General features: G+C 32.4%; 2 protein-coding genes across 2 annotated transcripts; one reads left to right on the forward strand and one right to left on the reverse strand.

Moving 5' to 3' along the window:
- Nucleotides 1-455: 455 nt before the first annotated feature.
- Nucleotides 456-2,478, reverse strand: LOC122578369 (nucleolin-like). Its single transcript, XM_043750320.1, has 2 exons — nt 1,886-2,478; nt 456-995 (listed from the first exon to the last, which is right to left on the reverse strand). Exons 1-2 carry the CDS (start codon nt 2,219-2,221, stop codon nt 747-749), a joined length of 585 nt encoding a protein of 194 aa, XP_043606255.1. The 5' UTR covers nt 2,222-2,478; the 3' UTR covers nt 456-746.
- Nucleotides 2,479-14,560: 12,082 nt separating this feature from the next.
- Nucleotides 14,561-15,161, forward strand: LOC122586118 (cell wall / vacuolar inhibitor of fructosidase 1-like). The gene has a single exon (XM_043758260.1). The coding sequence runs from the start codon at nt 14,584-14,586 to the stop codon at nt 15,103-15,105; it is 522 nt and encodes a 173-aa protein (XP_043614195.1). The 5' UTR covers nt 14,561-14,583; the 3' UTR covers nt 15,106-15,161.
- The last annotated feature ends 600 nt before the right edge of the window (nt 15,162-15,761 follow it).

Here is a 15,761-nt window from a genome sequence, read left to right on the forward strand (position 1 = left end):
ATGAGTCAATCCGTGCATCCCGTGCGGATATTAGTACTCGTATATATACATAAAAAATATAAGACGATGATAAATCAATTTGAATAGAAATTAGTTTATCTAAAAAATATACTGAATTAAAATTAATATATAGTAAAAAAAAAAAGGGTTTTGTTAGTGACAGCCCTTAAGGTTGTCAGTAAAAACTAATTTGATGTATTAAAATTTATACCTTGCTGTTAGAAAAATCAGGGGACGATTTTTAATATATAATGTACAAGTTTTTAAGCATGTTATATGTTGTTATTGAGGGCTGTTATTATCATTTTCCAAAAGAAAATAACGAACAATTTTCTTTTTGAAGTAAAAGAACACCGTCAAAACTAACACAGGAGGTAAAATATGAACCAAAATAGATTAGATTGAAAACACAACAACAGTTGGTAAAATATGAACCAAAATTATCTAAAATTGCATTTGAAAGAGTAAAAAACATCAACCTAAATAAAATTAAGATTACATAAGATCAAATGTTTAAAATCTTGTCCAATACCTACTAACTTTATTAGTAACTTAACCTACAACAACATATTGTGAATAAACTATCCAACAGCACACCATGAAAACTACACAAAGGGTGAATTACATTTATCCTGAAATCTGCGACTTCAAAGTATTTTAGAAAATTTCTGTAAATAATACATATCACTAGAGAAAGACCTACGCTGTCGTTGGTGTCATGTTTTTGTCCCAAGTGGGCTGGACCCCTATCTCTTGGATGGTCTCTCGTCATCGTCACCACCATCATCGTCATCACCATCGTCTGAGTCATCTTTCTTGGATCTCTTTCTCTTGGAAGGTGCCTCAATCTTCCCACCATCGTCCTCATCTTCATCCTCTTCATCGGATCCAGCATCATCGTCAGCACCATTCTCTTCTTGTTCAAAATCACTAGCATCTTCTTCGTCTCCCGGGTTAGCAACCGGTCGAACCAAATATTCCGTTGGTGCATCCTCCTAATTACAATTACAATTATTATCACACATTAAGTTAATAAAACTAATCAACCTTTTTGAACAAACAAATCAACTCAAGAGAGCCAAATGGTATGTTTAAAACAACGTTTAACACCGAATTATTTTCCAAGTTCGTAAATCAATTTACACAATCGTCATAAAAGAGCTTCGATATGTTTAAGTACTACATATAACACACACTATTAACATTAGTAAAAACAGCTAGACATAACGGAATCAATAAAAAACACGATAATCATGTTCCGTCTAATCTTGTATTAAATAGTCAAAAAAAAAAAAGATCCTTATAGAAAACTTCATAGCACAAAAAAAAAAAAGAAGCAACTGAGCATAAAGTAGTGATAATGAATAAATAAATGAAACAGAAAATATTAGACAAGAAGTACATACACAGAAATCAAAAAAATAATATAAACACCAGAAAATCATCACAGTTTTTTATTTCAAAATTCGGTTAGATAAAAACAAAAAAAGTAAGTTAACTTCAAAACATCAGATCTGACATAAAAAATAAATAAAAACCAGTAAAAAGGTCAAAATTAGAAAAATATGATATTTTTATACAGAAAACATATGTATACCGTCACATGGTAAAGTTATACACACAAAAAAAAACAGCCTTTTTTTTCTATATGAAAACATTAGATCTGGTATAATATAAAGATAATTAATTTAAAATAAATCACACAAATATACGAAATTGACTATAGATTTCAATTTAAAAATTGTAAAAGTTCATATATTGTATGCCAGTAAAATAAAAGTACTAAAAAAAACTAACAAAATATCATATAACTTTTTGTATAACTAAAAAAATTCAAGTTGATAACATACCAAAAAAAAAAAAGGTAAATTAACAACAAAAATACCTCATCATCTTCAACGTCTTCTTCATCGTCATCATCTTCATCACTATCATCACCGTCGCCGTCGTCATCACCGTCATCATCTCCTTCATCCGCGTCATCGTCCTCATCCTCTTCGTCTTCGTCATCTACCGTCTGCACCGGTGGATTAGCTCCGCCGGCAGTCGCCGGAAAAACCTCCTGCACGTCATCATCTTCCTCATCCTCCACGTCGTCATCATCGTCGTCATCTTCACCGTCATCTTCTTCAACTTCAACTTCACTGTCAATTTCTTCAACTATTTCTTCATTAATTATTTCCTCAATTTCCGTAGCTTCTTCTCCGGCCAAATCCTTCATTTTCAGTTTACTTTTGTTAAAGAGTTTAAGAATTAAATTGAAAAATAATATAAAAAGAAATTATTTTTTGGAATTGAGGTAAGGAAGGATAGGAGAGAAAGAGAGAGAAAAGAATAGAGGCGGTTCATTGTTCTTCAGAGTAGCTATGTAGAACATTTGATCTGGACCGTTTATTTATTTTTTGACTTGGATTGATGACATGGAGATTGATCCGACGGTTGCAATTGCCTGACGCGGTTTTGTTTATGTTTTGTGTTAGTATCTTTCTTTGTTTTCTGGAATATATTTAGATCACGTGTTATCTGCGTGCATGGAGTATCTATGGTTAGTCTGGGTGCTTTTGTTATTTCACGTTTACTTTAAGGGTAATTTAGTCAATTTCGTGTATATGGGAGTAGGTTAGAATATGGGGATATATGGCCCATTGGAAAATGTTTATTCGTTTCTTTTTCTTAATTTAGTATCACACGTTGAATGCAAAAACTAATACAGTATTATTTTTCTAAAATGTAACTTTCGACAAACTTTACAATATTTCCATAATAATGCACCTTTTGCAAATGGGACGTATCATAAATTTTGATTAATGGATTTAGTATATATGATTGTAACTAAATTAGACGAATGTTTATGGGGTGAAAATACTAATTAAAGTTGTATTTATTGTAAGAAATGAACTTTCGAATCATGTGCATTGTATTTATTCAGGTATATGTGACAATCATATAAGGTTTCACTTGTAAGTTTTTTTATTAGTCGGATATATAAAATACAAAAAATTTAAAAGTTCATCGGGTACAATGTACACAACTTTAATTTTTTAACACTATAGAGTTACATTCACAAAATCACAATATACCAAACCCTTGATTAATTTGTTTTATAACTTAATTATTATGGCTAATTTTAAATTTATAAACCTATCATGATTTAAATATGAAAAATAAGTTAATTTATAAGATAAAAAGCTTAAAAACACTAACTTATCAAATATAAACCACAAAAATATAAAGTATAAACTTGACAAATTAAATAAGCTACATAAAACACCCTTTAATCATCAATTATTACACTAAATAGAATTTGTCCTACGATAACAGTGTGATATATTGACTCTCAATGTAAACTAATATCGGACGACTCTTATGTCTTTCAGCAAAATGTTGATTACGGGTTCAAAACCTTTGAAAGACATATTGGGAAGTCTTTGCCAATGAGGTGGAGCATGGAAGTTTTCTTTAGCTTTAGCTAGTTTTCTCCGGAACAGGTAGTGAGACTTCCACCGTCAGTCATGCCCTCGGATTGACTGTGTTGGTGATGTGATCAATCTCTACCAGACGATGAAGAGACATGCCGCTGAGTCCACTCATCACTGCCGTTCAAAGAAAAAAAATATCGGACGACCCTCTTAACTTTCACATTAACTTTCAAATTTCAATTACTTAAACTAATCTTCAATAAACACCTTTCCTGAACACCTTGTGTCATTTTAAAGATTGGAGTGTTAGACCCTATTTTTTAAATTTAACTTAGAAACTTTTGTCGTGTTGAAAGTAAACATCTTATCATTTGGAACCAAAACTAACAAATTAACACGGGAATACGAATTGAAATGGGGATTAGAATTCGAAGTTAACATCAACTTCACGATTTGTAAACATCAATTTCCTTTGACCCATATCTCATACCTATATCAGGCTATCTCCAATGCTAAGGACGCCGGCGTCTTTGAGCTTCATATCCTTACAAATCCTTATAAATCCTTAAAATCCTATAATTTTATCTCCAACCATACAAACATCCTTACATATCATTTAACTCCACTAAAAAAAAAAATATAAGGGCACCTAAGGGCATGCCCTTGGGTAAGATGCCCTTAGGTAAGGGCATGCATTTAGTTTTAGACAAGCTTCAACCGCAAAGAATATCTAAAGGCACCCAAAGGCATCCAAAAACATCCCCATTGGAGATAATCTTACATTCTTACCCACAAGCATTCTTTTCTACTGGGCAAAATCCCATGTACAATTCTTATTTCAATTCACTACTCATGTGAACTATTATTATCGCCTTCGATATATTAAATGTGTCACATTTAAAATTTTTTATCGGCAGTGCCCCTCAATTTGCATCCTTCCGCATTAATACCCTTCCTCGTTTCGATTTTACTTGAGCATTTCTATTATATTTGTATATCGTAAGTTGTAACATAAGTACTTCCTATTATGGCCTAGATAGGATTGAGCTTTTCCAAAATGGTCACCATATCGACATATATTTTGAAAACACACAACATACACTCTACATTCTTCATACCATCGGGTTTACTTTACAAAAATGAATGACAAACAAAAACAGAGTTTATAAGTATATATGACAATTGTTGATTATGGTAATTTGGATCCATTCACCATTTTAAAATATGTTCTTTCTTGTTTGCACACTTTTTGATATAGCTTGATGGTTATTTGTTTAATTGGGCTGATTGGAAGGCCCGTTAAAAAACCTTTTTCTAGTATTAAGCTATAGTATTAACCTTTTTGTAGTATTAAGTTTTCAAAAGTGAAAACTTGTATAGAAACTTGAGTTAGTTATAACGAGAACAAGTACCCGCGCGTTGCAGCGGTGAGATGGTGGGGGTGATAGGTCATACAGTGTGATAGCCAAATGCCTTAACCGTACGGGCTCCGCCCTCAGATTTAAAAATTCGTTAAAAGTATATCGAATGACATCTCTAATGGAAGAGCATTAATTTTTAAGAACACCCATATAATTTTTATAATTTATCGATGCACGGTTTTTGAGATAAAAGATTTTGAATGAATTGGAGGAGGAAATGATTTATGGAGGAGAGAGAAAAAAAATGATTGGTTGAGATTTGAGGAGAGAGAAAGGATGTTAGGTAAATATAGAATTGATATATGGACATTTTGAGAAAATAAATGTTGAAACTTAAAATGTAAACATGAGAGATCTGCTTTATAATATAGTATAGATAAGCTATGATATCATCGGTAATATCATGAACTAGGACATATGTTGCAAAAAAGGAAAAGAAGAAGGGGAAAAAAACCATTAGGACAATTGCAATTCTAGTTCGTTTTTTCATATCCTACCTATGGATCAAGGCCTACAATAATCTAGACGGTACAATTTTGATATTTTTATTAAGAAACAGTATAATTATCGTATATTTTTGAAAGTTTAAATAATCTGCATTTATCTTTAGAATAGATACATTTGGGTTATAAGTCAGAAACATCCCACATGTGCTTTATTTGCGGTGAATATTAATGGAGTTGAGATACAAAGATAGAAGCAAAGGTTTGGATCATTCAAATGAGTTTGTCGTGTGAAATTTGGATTGTCTAGTCCATTTCGAATAAGACAACTCATTACATCTACATCTTACTTAAAATACGAACAAAACAAAATTAATTAATACCATAAAAAATGAACGCACACACAAGGCAAAAGGACATCGGTCAAAATAAAATGTCCACCAACATTATCTGTTACTAATTACTACTAGTTTACATTCAATTTATCTTGCTAAATGGTTACGTTCAACATTTCCATAGAACTAAGTAAAACAACATTATTCTAGATTATCTAGATATTTCCGATCTACTGACTACTAATTATTAGTACGATTTCTTATAATAATTTTATTTTGTATTTTAAACAAATGAAATAATATAATATAAAATAACATAACATAAGCAGATAGCATAGTATTTTCCTTAAAAAAAATTTATACATAACTTGTAAACTTTGAAAAGTGCCACATAATCAAACACATAAATTGGCCCCATGAAACAAGAAAATATCTTTACAAATAATTGATCAAGTCTCTACCATCGGATTCCCTCTGTTTCTCAACATTTCTCGTATTTCACATATATTCCAAAATCCACCAACACCAACATATAGACCAAACTGCTTGTATATAGTTGATGTATCTAATATGTGTCTTGGGCGTTCGCTATTTCGATTGCCTGAATTCGACATAAATGGAATCAATATAGTTTCCTCTTACTTAAGCACGGGTTGGAGCTGGACTTCACAAAATTTGTCACAAATATCCACAAGATGGTCCAGCCAAGATTTCAGGCGAATCGATATTTGGATTGTAGATGATGTGCTATGGAGCGTGGTTATGGTGGTAGAGTCTGTTGCTCTTACATTTATGCTTGGTTGTTATTTCCTTTGCTGTGGTTGCACTTTGTAACTTGCTTCTATCTATCTTGTATTAATACATGGAATACATATAGATATACATGCTAATTAGCACGTAATTTCATTCTTTTTTTGTTATTCCTCAGTATATAACTATATTTTGCAAATTCCCTGTATATATACGACATAAATAAGTCTGGTAGCATTCGATCAATTTGAATTCTTGGTGGCCTTAACATCATGTAAAAAGTTCTAAATATTGAGTAATGCTTCGGTTTGAGGCAACAAGCACATTTTGTTAGTTTTGTTTAGGTGTGCGCCATGATAAACCTTATAGAATAAATTGTATACAAGTCAAGGATTTGATATTCTGCACAACTATGTTCTACACACCATCAGTGTTCGATTGAGTTCCATTGTGAAAAAGAAAGACCACAATTTTCGTATGATTCGCGTACCTGTCACTTCCGTTTCTGTTCTTTTTGTTAAATTAAAATGATTGATTGTTGATCTCATGGTTGGTTACTTGGTTACCTATATATTTTGTCTCGTGTGCGTTGTAATATATTCCATTCCAAATAAAGTACTAGTGTAGTTGTTGGTGTTGCACATTTTTAGTCAATTTCATGGGATGTATTGGACTAGGGGATTACAACATGATGCTAGTAATTACAAGTAGAGGTACGTGGTTAATAGTAGCAAAGGCAAATATTCGTAAACTCGTCAGATCGTAAATTATGATCCAACCCGATTGTCCAAATGGGTTTGGATCCATTAGGTAGTCTATCTATTAACTTGTATGATTGTCTTGTGTGTAACATTTTCTTTATCAACATCATAAAACATTTCCTATTTCCATTGGTTTTCAGTTTATGCTGACATTGGAGTGCCGATATTCATGTCAGATATAGTAGAGGTGGCTAAGAAACCAAATAGTCATCATAAGAAGCAACATCATTGTCCTCCTGTTGCAAACATATGCGTGGCCGACGGCCACAAAGTAAAGATGTACAAAGGGTTATGTGTTTTTATAAGATAGTGACCAAACTCACATTTGGATTTCTTCAGAAACCATCGAATGACCACCTCCATATGAATCCAAATAAATGCACCAACGTGTTTAGATCCCAAATAGCATTTGTAGTGTTACACCTTCATATGAATAAAAAATAATGCATCTAGTTAACGTATTAAGATCTCATAAAGCATTTTTGGTGTTAACCTAAAAATACGTGGAATAAGATTATCGGGTGAGGTGCAATATGTCTATCAAGTGTACTCAAGAGGAACCAGTTGGGCATATGCAGCAACTAGCTATATGTGGCCTCTGGACTGCACTAAAATAGCAGTTAGTTTAATCCCATAATGGTCTACATGACAAACCATGAATCATGATAAATAGAAGTGAAACGAAAAAGTTGCAGCAAAGATACATAATTGGTCCAAGAGAAGGAAAGAACAATTTTTTGCAGCCGTAAACACATCAAAAGCTCTTCAAAGGTCAGTTAAAAGCAGATGGACCATCTGAGAATAAAAGCTCAATCGTGCACCTTCCCGTTCAATAAGAGATACAATCATTCCAAATCACCCCAAAATCCAAAGAGAGGTGGTCGGTAACAGTGATGATGGTGATCATGTTGCTGAACCACTTCACATTTATATCCTTTCATAAATCGCTACCCACCCGGCATCTGCCAAAAAGGTGGAATTCCGTTTCTATCTAGTCATTTGGACATCTAACGTAATGAGGCTTGATTCCCTACATCCCTTCTATGAAGGTTAGACCGTTTAGAAAGTGTCTCATGACGGTTTAGAGCAAGCTAATCTTCTCAATAAGATATCAACACCAATCAGTGATAAAAGGACAAGTTATACTTTCAGACCTTTCAAATGCATTACCATATAAATCACTTAAATCAAAGTAGATAGAACCTCGATGTGTTGAAAAAGTCATCTCTAGGGTCACTATAATCAGGTAATGTGACAATCCTTTTCAAGTTTCCAATGACCATAAGCATGAGCTTTCAATACTACAGGCTTGTGCTCATGGGGAACTCCATTTAAGAGTGATCACAAAAAGTGTATAAAAATCACAAAATTAGCAAATGGCTTGTAAGTGTAGAAATCTGTTACATATACGAAGTAAATATATATATATATATATATATATATAAAGGTAACCATTAAACCATACCCATTAAACGAATTAGAGCAATGAGTCAGTGACACAAGCAGCAACATGAGTGTCATACCGGCCGTATGAGAAAGACGGTATTTTCTTGCAGAATTAGCGCTAATAGTCCAAATAAAATGGCAGATATAAAAAATGCACTTCAATCAAAAGTTAATGCACTACAAGTCTACAACAGACTTCCAACGTCATGATCATCCCATAAAATCTTTCATAGAACGTTCCTCAACCAAGGTAAGTATCCCTAATGCATGAGACAATTGATAAATCCAGCACAAAAATCATAGACATATTTGAAGCCAGTAACCTCAACTCAAGGTACGCAAACCTGATACATGAGGCCATGGATAGATGGAGGATTAAAGACTCTTCCCTTCTAGAGTCTAGAGTCTAGACAAACTCAAAGCACAGGTTATCTGGCACATAGCAACCACTTATAAACTATCTAAATATTCAATTTGCAATGCGGCATTAACAGGGCAAGCTAGTTTAATGTATACCAGGGATCTGCATAACCAACCATCCTATATAGAAGTCAAACTTGCAGGAAATTAAGATGCACAAAAATTGGTCCTAGAGAAAAAGAACTTCAAGTTATTATAGCTTTGAACTTATCAAAACCAGTTCCATGACCCAAGATATAGACAAAATCCTGTGCCGTTCTTAACAAAGGGAGACATTTACTCTGTTTATAACTCATTTAGACAAAAACAAAAAAAGAACCGAAATGACGAGGTTATAACAAATTTAACCTTCTTCAATCTTTCGACATTGGCTTTAAGTCCATTCAGAAGCAGTTCCATCATCAGTTTAAATTACAACTTTACCAAGATATAGACTAATTCCTGTGTAATTCTTAAAAAAAAAAGGATAAAGTTGCAACATTTAATACTCATTTAGAAGAAAAAAAAAAAAAGAGTAGTGGCATTACCAACGGTTTTCAGTCTTTTCACCACGGACCTGTATTCTTAATCAAAATAATTGATGACAAAACAACAGATGAAAATTAAGAAGCAAACATAGAGCTTAAACATGTAATGCCGAATCCAAAACTCCCTGGAGGAATCATAATGCAAAGTCTATGTTGATAGTCGGTCTCTGCACTAGACTACCATGGTGTGTTCGTCCAGAAACAATGTGTCCGTGTGCCAGCATACAATGACAATATACTGGGATGAAGTTACACGAATACGCAAAGTCACACTTGTGAAAGCTAGCAACCAGAGTATATTTTTGAAATTGATAAACATAAAAAGAAGCATGTGATTGGAACAAACAATTTCTGGAATACTATACAAGAGTTCCAGGATGAGAAATTTCTACCATTTACTGTTTGAGTGTTGCAAAATTTGGCTACTTTCCCTAACAGCACTCATGCCAAGATTACATCTCTTCCATAAAGTCATACTCCTTATAAACATTATCATATATCAATAGCATACCAATCAACGCAAATTCAATATTAATAAGTTACCCAGATCTAAGAAATTAAACAAAACAACTTTAAAAGAAATTAATTAAAGAAATCTATATACGCCAAAATAAAAATAAAAAAAATTAAAGGAAATTGTTGGCTACGTTATAGCTTCTTTTTTTTTTCTTTTTTTTGGTACAATGGTACCTTTAGTATTTGAGACGACAAGCGGATGGTGACGATTGAATGATGGTGTCTCCCCGTTGAAAGAAGGGAACGATGGAGACGGATATGCGGTTGGTGGTCGATGGCCGGAAACAGGCGGTTGTGATGGTGGTGGTGTTGATTAGAGCCAGGGACGGTGTCTTGTTAATTTTGTGAAGGTGTTGATTTTTGTAACCGTTTATATCTTATACTCTACGAAAATTTAACCGTGTGCTTCGTGGTAGTCCAACGGCAGGACGATTGCTTACCATTGTAATTGTAATTTATCCAGGTTTGACTCTTGGCAACGGGGTTCCCAATTTTTTATTTTTTTATTATTTTTCTATATTAGATTTTCGTTATATATTTTTTGAAAAACAACCAAGCAAATGAGTGTAGTCCTTTACAAAAGGTCACTCGCCCTTCTGAAATAAGGAGCATTGTTGAACAAGTCGAGATAATTGCCTTGCAAGCAATTGACCCAGGTTCCTGCTTTTATTTTTTTGTTATTATTTAAAAATACTATGATCTGTTTGTTTTTTTAATTATTAAGTGACTAAATTAATTAAGTAACTGAATGGATAAATAATATTTGTATGGATTAAGTCAATACAGTTGTTTTTTGTTTATTAAGTCAGGAAAACAAACACCTTTGATGAATTAATGAACTAAGTATTTTTGATTAAGTCATGACTTAATTTATTAAATCTCAAACAAACACCACCTTAAATGTTTTGTATCTATAATATAACTAAAATAGGAGGTTGGGGATACACTTGGTACTCTAATTCCACTCATTTAACCTAATACTTTCTCCTTATTAATCATCTATTTTTTAATATTTATTTAATAAAAAATGGCCGGCCTTCAATAAAAAAAAATTATAAAAAAATCTTTATTATTATTATTATTATCTATATATACCACCTTGGAAAAAACCCTCACATATTCTAAAACCTAAGAAAAAACTTACAGCAAAAAAATGTTACGATCGACTACCAATAAGGTTTTTTTTATTTATATACTTTATTCATATTTAATCATTATTATTATTATTTAACATTGAATTCTTATGTTATTGTTATCTCTTTTAATTTAATTTGTTATCCGTTATAAGTTCAATATGACTTCTTCTTCAACAACAAAAAATAAGACAACATTAGTCATCTTGAAGATCTTAAGCCAACACATGTTAACCATCATCTACGAATCCGTGTTGTGCATGTATGGACTGTTTCGGAGTGGAACAACCCGAAGAAAATCAAAACGTTCGAGATGGTCTTTGTTGATGAATTGGTATGTATTTTTCAAATTATATACTCTACACTTTTAACTAAAGTTGAAAAAAGGGGTAAGCTGAAATCAACATTTATATGGAGTTAATTTTCATATGTTTCTACTTTATCTTTCGTATTGATGAAGTTGTAATATTGGTCATGCACTTTTTGTTTCTCTTTTTATTTAACTAAGATTGAAGAAAAAGGGATAAACTGGAATCAATATTTTATTTTATTTTGAACAGCGAGTTAGCAGTTAGTAATTAGCGGTTATCATTCGAGACACCACAGTGACATCCAATTGGGCAGTATACGGTGCACGAACCACGCAAGCCTGGGATGAAACCCAGGACTCTCGAAACCCCCCATAATGATCCACTTCTACAAATGTAGGAAGTGAGATTCGAACCTTGGTGGTTTTCCCCAAGGTCAAAGACCTTACCAATGGGCCACCAACCCATTGGCACTTGAATCAATATTTATATGGGGTTAATTTTCATATGTTTCTTTTTTAGCTTTCGTATTCATTAAGTTGTGATATTTGTCATACACTTTTTGTTTCACAATTATTATAAGATTTATATATCTTGAAATTACCTGTCCAATGAACGAGCCTGTATACTAGTAAGAACATATATATTGTGGGTTATGTGTAATTGGGCTGCCCGTACAAGCCCATTACTATCTCGGGTGTATTGGATTGGGAGGTTGGAGATGGTCAAACACAAACATATTCAAACTTATACAAAAAGTAATAACAAAATAATGCGAAGTCTATGCAACAGAAACCTTCAACACAAAAAGCGTTGTCAGTGGAATTATAGTAGCCTTTCCATGTTTATGGCGACAATGCATGTGTATTGAGCTGATTTGGAAGTTAAGATGCACAAGTCACTCACTTCCTATCCACATGCATTAACCAAGTGACGTTCAAGCAATTTCCTCCTCTATATGCAATGTGCTAGATGGATGAATGTGCCATGCCACAAAGATAATAGAGAGCGTACAAGGTGCCGTAACAATGTTAACTCTAACCAAATGCATATGTAAAAAATGATAACACAAAACAGACGCATAGTATAAGATACAATGTTTCAACGAATTAAACAAATTATTGATTTTCAAAAATATACATCATAAGATATAAGTTATAATAAAAAAAAATTTTGAACGGCATAAATGAAAATGATAATTAAATAAAATAATGTATAAGACGTGAAGTTTTACTAAACAAATAAAGAAAGTATAATTAATAAATTAATAGAGGTATTATTACTTATAGCTAAAATTCACAAACAAAAGTTTGATCACATAATTCTTGAGTTCTCCAAGTAGATTATTTTGAGTTTCTAAACAAAAGTTTGGTCCCAAAATAAGTTTTGGTCATACGGTTGTTGTTTTAACCGGCTTATGTTATAGAGTCCTATCAATGAGCAAATTCCCTTATATAAACCCTTCAAAAAAGAAATCATTTTGACAAAACTTGGAATAAGAACCTTCTGTTTCAAGCAAAACCCTCCATGGCTCAACCCAGAACATAGGTCAATAGCCGATCCACCTAAATAAGGTGGTTCCCACAAAAAAAAAAATACATGATTTTAATATAGTAGTATCTTGTTTTCATGCAATTTATTTTCAATTTTAATACCTCTTTCGACAATGATTTTTAGCCTAGCTGGTGAGAGGCACAATTGGTTTTGCCCAAAGTCTTGAGTTCGATCCTTATAGATGACAAACCTTGAGGTTTTTCCATATATTTGTAACAGTCCATAATCAATATCTCGTTATTTAGGGTACGTGCAAAGCTTTATCATTATACTATGAAGTTTTTCTAATGTCGTATACCAACTAAATGTTTTTTTTCTTAAATACCTGTTTCCATGTAACTTTATTTTCAATTTCAATATCTTGTTTTCATGTATTTAATTATTAATTTTATTACCCTGTTTACATATGCTTTATTTTCAATTTCAACTAACTATATTCTTCTTCACGAATGACGATGACATCAGCCACTCATCTACCCAAATGAACATAAATATGTTAAACTTAACCTTTGATTTTAATTTCTCTCCATTTACAAACCAATGTTTTAAAAAACTAGTTTTTCTAACCATAGTTCACCAGGTTGGGTTTTTTTTTAATTCATTTTAATTTCTTAATAAAAATCCGCTAAACTTATTACCATTCAGCGAAATAGTACATCAAATATAACTATAATTCATTTAAAAATAACACCAAATGGTTACAATAAAAGTTCATAAAAAAACCAAAAATAATATAAACCAAAAATAATATAAAAATATACACATCATAAAAGTATTTAGAAGGCACCCCTTAGAACCCGGTCGAACCGGTTCAACACTTAAAAGAATCAATCCTTTTTTTTTTTTAGAACGACAAACTAACAAAATCTTCCAAGTACTCCATACGGAAATCTATTGACGAAGAATCAATGCTTACTTGTCCAATTTAGCCGTATGGAGAATTTGGCGTTTCAAGTTATTTCAAATTTATAGAAATAACCGATCCGTCTGTAAGCATGAAAATAAATTATTAGTAAAACTTGATTTTCTTTCAAAAACAAAGCATTGATCTGCAGATACATCTTTTATCGTCATTGTTCTCTATGCTAAATTGAAGTAAGCCCAATTGAAAAATGTTCCAGCTTAATAATAACATAAACAAAACCTTCAGCATAAAATGGTAATTTATTGCACAAAGACATAATTCGTCAAACCATTTTAGTAATCATCCGTTTCACTAGCTTTATAAGTTTTATTTCAAGTATGATGAGTAAAATAAATTTACTTAAATATATCATTTACTCATCGACAACAAATTTAATTTCGACTAAAATAAATGTACCAACTATATCAAGTAGAATTCAATAAACGGAAATGACTTAATTTGATAAATTTACCAATATTGTGCATTTACATATTTAAACTGTTTGTTATGAAACTTATACAATATGGTAAATATATCAAATGGTTCTGGTACAATTATCGTTTCCTTTCTATAAATAGTCACCAAGCAGGCTCACTTCCAAAATCAATAAAACACATATTACACACATAAACATTATCTCATTGCCATGAAATTCCCTTCTCCTTTCACCATCCTTTTTGTGTTTGTGATACTACAAGAAACACTAAATTTAGCTATGGCAGACCAAAAGTTTATAGAGGACACATGTAAGAACACACCGGACTATGATTTGTGCATGTCCATTCTATTAGCTGACCCTAGAAGCAAAGATGGAGATATAACCGCCCTATCGCTAATTGGAGTGGCTGCAATCAAAAACAAAGGTGTCCAAATCATGAAAAACGTCGAAGATCTTAAAAAATCTCAGCCCGAGCTAGGAGATGCGTTGGATTATTGTAAAAAGATGTACCATGCGGTTGTGAAAGTGGACGTGCCGTTAGCCAACCAGGCATTGAGACTCGGACAACCTAAGTTTGCTGAGGACGGAGTGGCGGATAGTGCTGTGGAGTCACAAGCATGTGAGTCTACTTTCGGTCAGCATGGTCAGCAGTCGCCAATGACGGATATGAACAACTCTATGAACATTTTGGCAAATGTTGTTAGGGCCTTAGTTCGAAACCTATTATAGCTTGTATTAATATGTAAACCCCAAAAATTAGAACTTATATGCTACAATGCTTGTGATTTTATGATGTTAAAATCTTAATGGGCTACCGGTGTTATAAATTCGCAAACCCACTATACACCCGATGTTATAAATACAATTACAGTTACAATCATGAAACCAATAAAACTATTTCTAGACTTCCCTTTAGTTCTTCTGATCGAGTAATTCAAACCTTTGCAAAAAAAAAAAAAAAAAAAAACGAAAATAAATTCATATTTTACCATTTTAACACCCAATTTATTTTATTTGAGGAAACTGTTACCCTGATAATTCTTATGAATAAAAACATTATCATACAAGTAATGTGCCTTTAATGCCACATTATTTCATATGTAAAATACAAATCAAGTCAGTAGATTTAAGCAAGGGATCCGAAACAGGAACATCTCATTACATCAAGAATCTATCAATCAGACATAGTAACCATGTCCATTAAAGATATACGTATTAATTTACATAAATGTAGACATTTTATTGGGAATATCAATTACCTCATCGGTTTCTCATAAAGAGTTACGAGCATCATAATTATGTTCTTGTTAATTTCATCTTTTGAAGCTTTTTTTAACATCAAATTTACCATCCGGAGTCGTAAAAGTAAAAGTGTTACTACTTGT

This window comes from Erigeron canadensis, chromosome 1 (assembly GCF_010389155.1).
Source record: "Erigeron canadensis isolate Cc75 chromosome 1, C_canadensis_v1, whole genome shotgun sequence".
Taxonomy (NCBI): Eukaryota; Viridiplantae; Streptophyta; class Magnoliopsida; order Asterales; family Asteraceae; genus Erigeron; species Erigeron canadensis.

What these genes read in the sequence shown, in the direction of transcription:
- LOC122586118 (XM_043758260.1), top strand. Translation starts at nt 14,584, where the DNA reads ATGAAATTCCCTTCTCCTTTCACCATCCTTTTTGTGTTTGTGATACTA.
- LOC122578369 (XM_043750320.1), bottom strand. Translation starts at nt 2,221, where the DNA reads ATGAAGGATTTGGCCGGAGAAGAAGCTACGGAAATTGAGGAAATAATT. An exon ending in AAGACGTTGAAGATGATGAG is followed by an intron (nt 996 to 1,885) that starts GTATTTTTGTTG and finishes AATTGTAATTAG; the next exon opens with GAGGATGCACCAACGGAATA.